The sequence below is a fragment of the Micromys minutus genome (assembly GCF_963924665.1).
Source record: "Micromys minutus genome assembly, chromosome: 6".
Lineage (NCBI taxonomy): Eukaryota > Metazoa > Chordata > Mammalia > Rodentia > Muridae > Micromys > Micromys minutus.
Genome location: NC_137975.1, coordinates 69,271,459 through 69,284,122, shown reverse-complemented (window position 1 = coordinate 69,284,122; position 12,664 = coordinate 69,271,459). Strand labels below are relative to the sequence as shown.

General features: G+C 35.5%; 1 protein-coding gene across 2 annotated transcripts in view; it reads left to right on the top strand.

Annotated features, from left to right (window-relative positions):
• CDK13 (cyclin dependent kinase 13) overlaps window positions 1-12,664 on the top strand; it is an 88,510-nt gene that overhangs the window by 43,907 nt on the left and 31,939 nt on the right. For both annotated transcript variants that reach the window (XM_080917564.1, XM_080917563.1), the window contains exons 6-7: window positions 9,574-9,763; window positions 11,060-11,116. In XM_080917564.1, coding sequence (XP_080773690.1) covers window positions 9,574-9,763; window positions 11,060-11,116 — 247 coding nt within the window. The remainder of the gene's footprint in view (window positions 1-9,573; window positions 9,764-11,059; window positions 11,117-12,664) is intronic.

The following is a 12,664-nucleotide window of genomic DNA, read 5'->3' as shown; positions in this document are numbered from 1 at the left end:
TACATGGTAGCCATTTGGGAAATATAACTCAAAGCCATAGTAATAGGCTAGCTCACACCCATTAGGATGCTTTATGAAACAGAGCAAAACCAGCATAGAGGAAAAAAATACACACACACACACACACTTTGACTAGGATGGTTAAATGTGCAGAGGCAAAAAGTAGAGTGAAGGGTAGGAGGCTCTTACTGCATATTGGGCAGTCAGAGAAGTCCAGTTGTATGAAGATGGGAAGAATTACAGAGGTGAGTGGTGGTGTTTGTACCACTGTGTGAATATAATTGTGAACTGAATACCTAAAAATGGTTCAGATTGGGAGTTTTGTTATTAATGATTTAAAAAAAAAACTCAGTATTTTCTTTCCTTTGAACTCTGTTTTTCTCTTCTGGAAAAAGCAAGTAATAAATAAGTTTATTGTGGTCACTTAATGTAATAATACAAATGAAACACTTTGTAAGATAGTAACACACAATATGTAGAAGCAGTTACTTTTTATTAGGAAGGAAGGATAGAAAGTCAAGAAGTGAATGGTTTTAAATCTGTCGTACAATTCATATAGAGATCAGACATAGTTACTAAAATCAGAAATTAACTTTTAAAAATACACCTTTGCAGGGTGGGGATGTGGCTCATTGGGTAATAATACTTGCTTTGCAACCATAAGCACTTAGGTCTTAGTCCCCAGCACCCTTGTAATCCATGCATGCCTATAGCTCCAGCACAGAGCTTTCACATAGCTGTATTTAGACTTGAGTTTTTTGGCTATGTGAGCTTGTTGGCCAGCCCACCAAGCTGTCTGAAATAGTGAGCTTCAGATTTAGTGAAAGTTCTTGTGTACAGCCATAAGAGGGTAGTGGAGGAAGACACCAGTATCCTCTGGTCTCATGTATGCATAAGTCTTCCCTACCTCCAACAGCAAAATAGAGCCTTTCTGGATGCTTAGAAGTCTCTAATTATTAGAGCTAAAAAATTGTCAAGAAAAATAAAAAATGGACTGCCAAGATGTCTCAGCAAATAGAGAGAGGTTGCTTGCAAAGTGGGGAAAAGGTATGAAGGTAAGTTACAGAAGCCTGATGATCCCAAAGTTCAATCTCTGAGAATCATATGATGGAAAGAGAGTGGACTCCTAGAAGTTGTTCTCTGATCTCAAAGTGCTTTAGAAACTAATAATTACACGTCAAAAACTTAAATAAAAAGCTACAGTCATCTTTTCACTAGCTGGCAATAGTTAACCCACTAGAAGGAAAAGAGTCAGTTGAAGAAAAGAAAAACAAATGAAGTAGGAAAGGTGTAATTAAAACATTGGAGTACAGCTGGGCCTGCAGCACACCTTTAATCCCAGCACTTGGGATGCAGAGGCAGATGGATCTCTGAGTCTCAGGACAGCTGGGGTCTTGACAAAACAAAAGTGAACACTGCAGGATACCGAAATAAAGGGCATAGCTGAGTATTAGGGGAGTGTATACGCATGTAGCCAGTGCAAATAATACACCCTCTAGTGAAGAGACAAGAGGTTCCTCTCTCTAGTATTGTATTCTTTACATTTCATGAGATTAAGGACAAAGTAGGCTATCTTTTGCAAATAGATAGTTTATATACCTGATATAGCCATTTAACAAAAGTCAGTATTCTATACGTCTATAATCTCAATGTATTTTATTCTGTTAGGGTTTTCCACATAGGTGTATTTAGACTGCTGAGTATTTGCAAAACATTAAGTATAAATGTATATTTTGAATTTTACAGGATACTTTGTATATTATTTTACAAGTAGAATTTCTTAGTTAAATAATAATAGTGAGCTTTTTTTCTATTAATTTGAGACAGATTACAAAAAAGCTTACTCTAATTTTTTATTCTCAGAATATTTTGAGTACACAGTTTACTGAAATGTACTGTGCTATTGATTTTTCATCTTTATCTACTAAGAAAAAATTCTCTGTTTTGAGGATTTTTTCATGTTCTTGTCGTTTTTATAATGTTTTTTTTTTGTGCTGTGTATGTGATGTGTCTGCATGTGTGTATTGTTTATGTGTGTTGTGTGCTCTGTGTAACATGTTAGTTGGCTCATTCGGGTCCAGAGGTTGCTATTGGGTGTCTTCCTTGATGGCTGTTTGGTTACCTTATATCTAGAGCTGTGGTCTCACACCTGAGCCCAGACTTACCCGTTTATCTTGTCCAGTTTACCTGCTTGCTCTGGGGACCATCTCTTTCAGTCCCAAAGTGCTAGGATTTTCTGTGGGTGAGCACAGCGTTAATGCTAGTGCTGGGGATCTTTACAACCATTCTCATGCTTGTATAGTCAGTGTTTTAATTGCTGAGTGATCTACCCAGAACCTTTACATGTCTTCGGGTTACCGGTCATTTTACTTTTTCATAGGGATTGGTTGAGCTGGTTAGTTTTTAATCACATTGACACAATCTAGGATCACAAGTAAGGAGACAATATCCTTACTCAAGAAAATATCTCCATCAGATGTCTTGTGGGCATGTCTGTGGGGGCATTTTCTTGATTAATAATTGATATGGGAGGGCCCAGTCCATCGGGGCAGGTGGCCCTGAGTTGCATAAGAAAGCAGACAGGCAGGTGGATTTCTCTGAGTTTGAGGCCAGCCTGGTCTACAAAATGACTTCAATATTAGCCAAGGCTAGACAAAGAAATCTTCTTCACTTGAAAACCCTCTCCTCCCCACCCAGCCCCCCCCCCCCCAAAAAAAAAAAAAACCAAAACCAAAAACCTATAGACTGAGTAAGCTTAAGATAAGCAAGCTAGTACACATTAGTGTTACTCTGGTTTCTGCCTAGTTCCTGCCTTGGCTTCCCCTGGTGATAGGCTGTAATCTGGAGCCAAATAAACCCTTCCTCAGTTTCTTTAGGTCATAGCTGCCATCAATCACAGCAGAAGAAATCGAAAGCAAACTAAGGAAGGGTTAGAGCAGTTGTTTTGTGTGACATTGTTATTGTTTCCCATTGTTAACTTTCTTAACTTTCATTTTCTATGTCTTTTGAACTTTATTTCTTTCTTAGTACTTTGTGTGTGTGTGGGATTGGTGTCAATGGCCCCATCTTTTGAATATCCAGTTTCCCCAAAGTTGCTGTGTTTTTTAGAATGGCAACTTTGAGCTTCACATGGTCCTGCTCCCACTATCTGACTGTTAGGATTACAACTGGGCATCAGTCACACAACACCTTGTTTTATGCTGTGCTAGAGGTTGGTCAGTTTTATGGCCATGCACCCTTGCACATAGGGGTAGTACTAATTGGACTTAGTTATTTAGAAACAGATCTCTTTCTTTTTTATTTAACAGTCGCGCCGCCCGCCCCCCCCCCCCCCCCCCCCCCCGCCTTTTTGGATTTTTGAGACAGGGTTGCACCATGTAGTTCTGGCTATCTCGGAACTCCTGGGGATTTATCAGCTTCTGCCTTAAATGCTGTGATAAAGGTGTGAGCCACCACTTGCGTTATCAGTCTAAGGTCTGTTGTTATCAGGTAAACAAAGATTCATTTTATTGATACCTACAGAGTAACTTGGTGGGGCTTTCATAAAGATTGTGTTAAATTTATACATTAAGCAAGGAAGAACTTGCAAATATATGGTATGTTGAACTTACTATCCTCATACATGGACCCTATTTTTCTTCCTTTGGATTTGTAATTTATTCCATTAGAATCTTATAGTTTTTCCTCAGGTGTGTGTGTGTGTGTGTGTGTGTGTGTGTGTGTGTGTGTGTGTGAGAGAGAGAGAGAGAGAGAGAGAGAGAGAGAGAGAGAGAGAGAGAGAGAGAGAGAGAGAGAGAGAAAAGATACTGTTCCTTCAGAGATGAGGTTTCTCTGTGTAGCCCTATGCTGGGACTCCATGGACCAGATTAACTATGAATTCATAGATCTGCCTGCCTCTGCCTCCTGGGTGCTAGGATTAAAGGCATGGGCCAACCTTGCCCAGCTCATGTTTTTAGTTTCAAATTATTGTTGCTTATTGCTGGCATATAGGAAGAGGTCTATAGTTTTTAGTAATTGTTGAGAGGGGGCACTTCTCATTCATCATTGCATCAAATATTTCTTCGGTTTCTTTATTTTCTTCTTTTAAAGCTGTGAAAGAGTCAGCATTTGTGATTGTTTTATGGTCCTTGGGTGTTTGATTGTTTGTTTGTTTAGTATCCTGCCCACACCGCCATACACATTCATTTCTGAACATTTTTATTCACATATCTTTGTACACAGTGATTTTCCTTGGATGTGTTTGGTATACAACCTTTTTTTCTTTTCTTAAAAAGTAGAAATATTTTGTTTTTCTTTATTTTATAGGTGCTTTCTTAGAATAAAACCTTTAACATAGACAGTCAAGAAGAGTTAATCGTTTGTTTTTACTAATTTGATTTCCAAAATTAATAGAATACTAATAAGTAAATATAATAAATATAAGATTCAAACTAGAGGACCCTTTCCATGTAGAATAATGAAATAATAGAACACTGGTAAGCCCTCCCTTCCTTTTTCACACACTTTAGTGACTTATAAGGCATTCTTATATGTGCTGATTTGATTTTGCACAAGAAATGCACACAAAAGTCATCACTATCCATACCACACAGCAAGCAAGAATATAGATTGAAGTGGTTTTAGATCAGTATGGGATTACTGAAAAGACATTCTTTATATCTGTACAGGGTTAAAGTTCCAGTATTGCCTTAATTCTTAGGACTTCTGTTTCCCATATACAGTGTCCACCTGTTCTTACGTGTGCACTTGGTTCTGTCAGCGTTCTCAGCACATTCATCCTGGCTTGTAGAAGTTTCTGATCAGACAGTTCTAATACATCTATTGTATTTACTTTTGACTTTGATGCTTAATTGTCTTTCTTGAGCCTATGTTTTAATATGCCTTATAAATTTTCTTTGAAAATCTAAATAATTTATTATTACTGAGGTACATAGGTCTTTAGTGTAAGCTTTTATGCTCTCCTGGCTATTTGTTGGGCTATTAGTATTTGTTACACTTGCTAGTATTTGAGGCTAAAATTTTCTTTCTTGTTCATGGCTTGTCTTCCTAGTTCGTTGTTTTTCAATTTCTTTGTTTCGTTTTTTAAATAAGGCCTTAGATCCTTCTGATGCACTCTGGTTTGTCAGCTATGAACCTATTAGTGGTATGGAATGGGGGTAGGAGAACTACTATTTCTTTAGTCTCGAGCAGGCTTATGCTCCAAGGCTGTGGTGCTCATAGGTACTTTTTAACTGTGGCTGGCTTTTCTCTTCTTTAATTGAGATGGAAACAGAGTGTATTGGAGTTGAAGCCTGTTGGTTAAGCTCTGGGAAGTACTTTCTGTGAAAGACAAGCCTTGTTCTTAACAGGGTGCTTTGGGCTGGTTACTCTCAACCTTCCCTAATACTGTAACCTTTTAATATAATTCCTCATGTTATAGTGACTCCCAACCGTACCATTATTTTCATTACTACTTCATAACTAATTTTGTTACTGTTAGGAACCATCTGTGTTTTCACGTGGTCTTGGGTAACCCCTGTGAAAGGGTTGTTCCACTTATAAAGGTGTGGTAACCCACAGATTGAGAAACCAATGTTTTGGGCATATTGTTTATACTCTTTTTCCCAATTTTACTGGAGGCACAATATACATTTTTCCCCATGAGCATTTTGGCATAGGGCTTCTAGTGATAAAAAGGAAGTGGTAGTCACATTTGTCTTTTTCTACTGTTTTGTGCTCTTGACTGCTGGTTAGAGGTGTTTCTCCTATTCTTACTGTAGGGAATTGTTTTCAACAAATGTTTGTTTTTATTTCTTAGTTTCATAATTGACATATTTTGCTTTTTATGTTGGTGGATGTTCTTAGGATACTTTTTTCCTTGCTCTATCCGGGTAGGTATTTGGTTATCCTACCACCACCTATGGAGAAGACCATCTTTCTGAGTGAAATACATTTTTGTGTTCTGTTCCTCTGCCTCCCTTTTTGTTTGTTTGGGGTGTAGGTGGGTATATGTGTGGTATAGGTACCTGTTTGTTGGGTATGTTAAATGTGTGTGGAAGCCAGAGGTCACTATTAGGTGCTTTCTTAAATTGTTCTCTACCTTAATGTTTGAGGCAGGATTTCTCACTGTCAGTTAGTCTGGCTAGTGAGCTACAGGAATCGGCCTCTCTCCTGCTTCCCAGCACTGGTATCAAAGTCAGTGTGGCCGTGCCTTGCACGTCTGTGCTGGGGATCTAGAATTAGGTCCTCATGCCTGTCACCTGAGCTTTACAGCACCACAGTCTGCTCTACTGTAAAGTTTAATGTATACTTGGAATCTGTATTTTGATTTCTTGGATCACACTTTTTAATTATAGAAATAATTTACATTTTGTTTATATATCCTTTTTCTCATTCAGATGCTTTTGTTTTTAGTTATTTTCCTGTATGATAAACATTGTAGAGAAAAAAACTTGCACTGATTATACTTGTTACTTTTGCTGTGATAAAATAGCAGACGAAAGTTAGGGAAAAGTTGACTTTGGCTTACAGTTCCTGAGGGAGTGTGGTCCAGTATGGCAGGGAAGGTCTGACATGCAGTGGGGAAGCAGAGGGACCACACTGATCCATGTACTGGAAGTAGTGAGGGACCAGACATTAGCCAGTCTAGACCTCAGTCTGCCCTGCGGTGTACTTACAACGTTCCACCTCCTAAAGACTCTAACTTTCCCAAATAGTGCTGCTGACCTGACATCAAGTGTTCCAGTACGTTTGCCTATGGGGCCATCTTATCATTTAAATCACCACAGTGATAATTTTAGAAATTATGCTTTTGCATAACTTACAGACTAATGTGGGAAGATTGTTATTTTTGTTCCCATGCCCTTTTTTTCTGTTTTCTGTCTTAAAAGGGAATTTTCAAAAAAATTTCCTTTCGATTTAGTTAGCTATTATGATTGGGCTCTATTTTATCTTTTAACTGGTCACCAATATTAATGACTATTGTATGTTACAGTATTTTTCTACATTTTTGCTCTTTCTAATGTTGTCCATTGAACTTTATGGTTTCCATCTTATCTCACTTCAGTTCTTAGTCCTCTCCTTCATTGTAGAAATAGAATGGGAAGCTTTTTTATTTCAGATTAAAACGTTATCTAATAATTATGTTACAGAATGGAACAGATTAAACTAATCAATTTAATAATTTCTAACTCAGTATGTAGTAGATAATTTCAGTGTATAATCAATTTAATAATTTCTAACTCAGTATGTAGTAGATAATTTCAGTGTATAATCAATTTATCATAAATTATTAAGGATTTTGTTTCTATATTTCTGAGTTTGTATGTACATATGCGTGCATGTGAATGTTCGTGGAAGTCAGAAGAAGATGTATTCCCTGGAGCTATAATTATGATCAGTTATAAGCCACTTGATATGAGAGCTAGGAACTGAACTCAGTTCTGCAAGAGCGACAAGGGCTCTTAACCATTCAGCCCTCTCTGGCCTATTATCCATTCTTTCTTTCTTTTTTTAAAGATTTATTTATTTATTATGAGTACACCGTTTTATGTTATTTTACATTAGGCATTGGAATCCTGGTGCATGTTTTATACCTAAAACAATTTTGGACTAAGCCAAAACTGCTCATCAGCTACCTGTGGGCTCTTAGCTAACTCTGTGGGTTGTGCAATTGAAAATGAAACATATCTTTTAAATATTTATGTTTATCTTCCCAACACCTGTGTTAATATTGTATTCTTTGTTGAAATCTTTAAGATTCCATATTAGTTTTATATGTACATTTGGAGTTGTAATGAGATTAAGCATCTTTAATATTGTTTTGGACACAGACTTTTTTTGAATATTGGAGGCTTCATTTAACATGATACAGAGCTGTGGATGACTTTGAATTTCTGATTCTTCTCCTTTTACCTTTAAAGTGCTAGGGTCACCTGCATACAGCATTGTGTTCATCTGACATTATATCACTGTTCTGTCTCTAAGCGTGACAAGACATAGGGCAAAGTATACTTTGAACAGTGTTTGGATGATAATCATAGACGGTTTCTTAAAGGTGAATTTTATAGTTATTTCGCCAAGTTAAGTGCCCACCCCCTTTCCCTCAGGCAAAATAATAAAACCTAGCCACTAGTTTTTTAAATTGAAATTACATTATAGTGTTTTTTATTTTGATGTTTAATTCTTGTTACAATTTAGTTCTAGTCATTGTATTTTTTGTTACTGTAGTATTATTAAAAACGTTTTATTTGTGAGAATGTGTGCTCATGTGGAGGAAGCTCGAGGGAGGATGAAGGCTGTTCTCCTATCTTCATGTAATTTTTCCTTGAGAGGTTTTCTTATTGACCCTGAAGCTTACCAGTTAAGGTAGGCTGGCTAGCCAGTGAATGTTCACCCCAACACAGATTATAACCCCACAGCCTTGTCCAGCTTCTACATAGGTGCTGAGATTTGGACTTGGTTTTCATGTTTTTGCAGCATACACTCTTAGCCATTGGACTATCTCCCAATCCTTAAAACCTCTTTTTGATGAGTTGTGGTTGTGTGTATAGTCTTGATTATTTGTGTATAGAAAATGTTTGGATTTTCTCTAATCCAGCGATTTCCTCTGCATTATTTTAGATTTTCAGGAGGATAGTCATTTTATCTACCAGTAGTAACTAGTTATATTTTCCTTCTCATTTCCTTCCTCCTTTCATCTTAAATTTTGCATATTAACATCTACACAAAATTAGTATCCATTAAGATTTTTGTCTCAAATAATGCCTAGCATTTTCTTCCCCCTGGTTCTTGTCTTTAGAGAGGTATTATAATAAATTTTTAGAAGGCATCCTAGTGTATCATTTTTGCTCTGTTTAAAGTTAGGAACTGATTATGAATTGTGTTGGGTGTCTTCTTTGGCATAATAGTGGATTTTTCTTTTCATAGATGATGACATGGCCTTTTTTCTTTTCCTTTTGTTTGGATTTTCAGGACAGGACTTCTTTGTAGTTACAGCTTTCCTAGAAATCACTCTGAAATTTTGCTTGATTATAATGGTTATTTTTTTAGCTTTGGATTCAATTTGTATAAGTTTTATTTAAGAGTTTTAAACACTAAACACTGGTTGTGTAAAGTTGTAATATTTTGCTTTTAAATATAGTCTTATATGAACAAATTCAATAGAAATCAGCTAAAGATGACTTTGGTCTATTTTGGCTCACATTCTTGTATTAAAGGAATTATTTGCACAACTTTTTAATACTCTTTGAACCATACAAATTTTATTCAGTTTCTTTTGAAAAACAATTTGCCTGTATAGGGAAGAATTTAATGAGGTCAAGATTATAAATTATGTGGAAATTAGCAGAGGTGATCGATATCGTAATGGCTCTCATTAGAAGAAAACTGCTGTTGCTGTTTTCTTGAGACACCTTTTTTTGGGGGGGGGTTCAAGTTCTGAGAGAGAAAGCGAGTCTTACATATAAATGAAGAAGTAGTTATTATTTTTTAAGGATCAATTCCCTTATACCAGCATTTTATCAAAGTCATTTGAACCTCTAGATAGAATGTAGAAATAAAAGCCTTTAATCTGTTAATTATTTTCATTCTCAGGTGCATTTTACCTGGTATTCGAATATATGGACCATGATCTGATGGGACTTCTGGAATCAGGCTTGGTTCATTTTAATGAAAACCATATAAAATCTTTTATGAGACAGCTCATGGAAGGCCTGGATTATTGTCATAAGAAGAACTTTTTGCACAGAGATATTAAATGTTCAAATATCCTTCTAAATAATAGGTATGGATATGAAATTTATGTATTTAAAGTGTTAATGTAATAAAGAACTTCCTATAGATTCAGTTTATTGTTTCTGATTTCTTGGGTAAGGAATAAGTATCAGTGTTGCCGCTCAGCTGTCCTCCAGTGGTTCCAGTAATGATCTGCAATGGACATATGTCCTTGTCGTTTGTTTGCTATTCTTCCAGATAATTTGAAATGAGTGAATCTAATAATGAATAATATGATTTCAGCTGTAGGTTATGTATAGATTTTATAGAATAATTGTTTTGAACTTTTATTTGTAATGTATGGTTGATTTGCTTGCATGTGTATCTGCGTACAATGTGTACAATGTCCCTGGAAGCTAGAAGAGGGTGTTAAGTTGGAACTAGAGTTAGAGATGTTTGTTAGCTACCAAATTGGTGCTGTGAATGAACCTTGGTTTTCTGAAAGAACAGCCACCATTTTAACTTCCGAGTTAATTCTTTACCATTATCCCCACCTCCAAGCATTAGAATTTTTACATGAATTTTAAAAATATGTTTAAGAGTTTTATGGTAAATATTTTCAGAAACAGCATAATTCTAGTATTCTTGTATTTAGAACTATTTTTAAAATTCGAAATAAACATGCATCACCTGTTTTTAAATGGTAGAAAATAATTTGTGCACCCTAACCTTTTAAGAGCTAGAAAATTAAATATAGATTTCAAATAATATGATTAATTCTTGAGCACTATTTGAATAAATACTCCTAGACCTAGGTGTCATTTGAAGTACTTTCCTAAGTAGCAACTGAAGTGGCACCTGAGATACTGTTACACTAGTACCATTAAGTGTGTTAGGCTCTTTGGAGGGTTGTTTTCAAACTACTCTCACTACTGCATCTTTTTAATACCTAAGGAACTAAGGCTCTTTCTTTATAAAGTAAGGTATTTGTCTAGCTTGTTTAAAATGTAAATATCTTATAAATAGTTGGTATACTTTTTATGTAGGAAATATTAACACACATGACTGTATATCTTTGGGACAGTATTGTCCCTCCAGTAGTTTTGATCTATATTTAGCTGAAATTGATAATTAAGAACATACAGATAAGTATGATCTAATGGGCCCATAAAAACCAAGATACTAATTGTTACTTTGTAAAATTTCCCATTAGTTAACCGTGCCTGAAGTATAGCAGAGCAATGAGAGAATTTATGTGTGCTTTTTTAAAAATGTGTTTTCATTGAACCCTTGGAGTAGAATATGAGTCTATATTATTAAATTCATGGTAGGCTAATGCTTTTTCATTTTGTCTTATTTCTACCAGAGGACAGATAAAACTTGCAGATTTTGGACTTGCTCGTTTATATAGCTCAGAAGAAAGGTAAGAGTACCTTGAAACAAATTACTGTAAGCACCAAGTTCAGTTTTAAAAGCTACGTTTAGAATATTAATTTTTAAAATTTTATTTTATGTATATGAGTCTTTGGCTATGTGTTTTATGCTCACCATGTGCATATCTTGTAGCAGTGGAGTCAGAAGAGGGTCTTTGGATCCTTTGAATTGAGTTGTACCTCTGGGGGTCAGAAGGAGGGCCTTTGGATCCACTAAAACTAGAGTTAGAGTTGTGAGCTACCATGTGGGTGCTGGGAACTGAACCTAGGTTGTCTCAGAAAGCAACAAGTGTTCTAACTGTTGAGCTGTCTTTCCAGCCCTGATGATTATTAGTTTTTAACCAGATATTTCCATTTCCTGAATAATTAAGGGGACTAAAAATTGATTTGGCTGTTTTAATCTTACATTTTTGTATTCAATTTTTAAATGGTGGGTAATTAAAAATTCTATTAAAATTTATGATTTTAAATATGAGTGCAATGAACTTTAAATTTTAAAATAATAAAGTTTTAATGCAGATCAAGACATTAAGGTTTTTAATTGTCTATTTAATAATAAAGCTTGGTATGTACTTTATAAATAGTACATTTAAATTCTAAACCTTTGTTTTATTGTTTTATTATTTTAGACTTTACCCCTTTTGTCTTTGTTCTACAGTAGTCTTTTTTTAAATTCACTGGAACTATTTAAACAAGCAATTGTGAGGAAGTTTAGTATGTAAGATAGAGGCAGATGGAGCTTCTTTGGCTAAAGTTGGGGGTGTGTAATTGGCTCCCTTTCTGTCTGGTTGTAAAGAAATATGAATAACACCGTAGAATGGCTAAAGCAGGTGGATTAGCCATTTTTTTTATTGGTGGTTAGGACACTTAAATCTGTTAATTTTCAAGAAGACACTGAATTATTATTCAATTTATCAAGTTGTTTGCTAAATATCTTGAACTTATTTCTCTCATCTAAGTGAAGATTTTATATTTTTTGAACAACTCTCAAGTCTTCAACACATAACTCATAGCAATTACTATTCTTTACTTTGCTTTTTTGAATTGAACTTTTTTAGCTTATATATACAAATGAGATCATGTGGTCTATGTCTTCTGTGCCTGGCTTATTTACCTTAATGTCCTTCAGGTTCATCATATTGTTACAACATGTAACAACACAGTATGTATTATTTTTTATAAAACATTTTATTAGAATTTTTTTATATGCTCTATTTTTGTCATATTTGTTACACTCCCCCTCCCATATTCTCCCACCTCTGTCTCCCCAAACTCACGATATTCTAATGTGCATATATACCATACTTTCTTCATCAGTTCTTCTGTTGTTGGACACATTCAGTTGCGTCTTTGTTATTATGAAGGACTAAATGACTTTAAGGTATGTGTTGACAGGGTCAAAGAGCTATAGAGTTAAGGGTTTGAACTCTCATTTGTATACCCCCCCCCAAAAAAAAAGTTTCACAATATGACCCAGGCTAGCCTTGAACTCAGAGACCCAACTACTTCTAAGTGTTCAAATTAAATATGTGTACCTC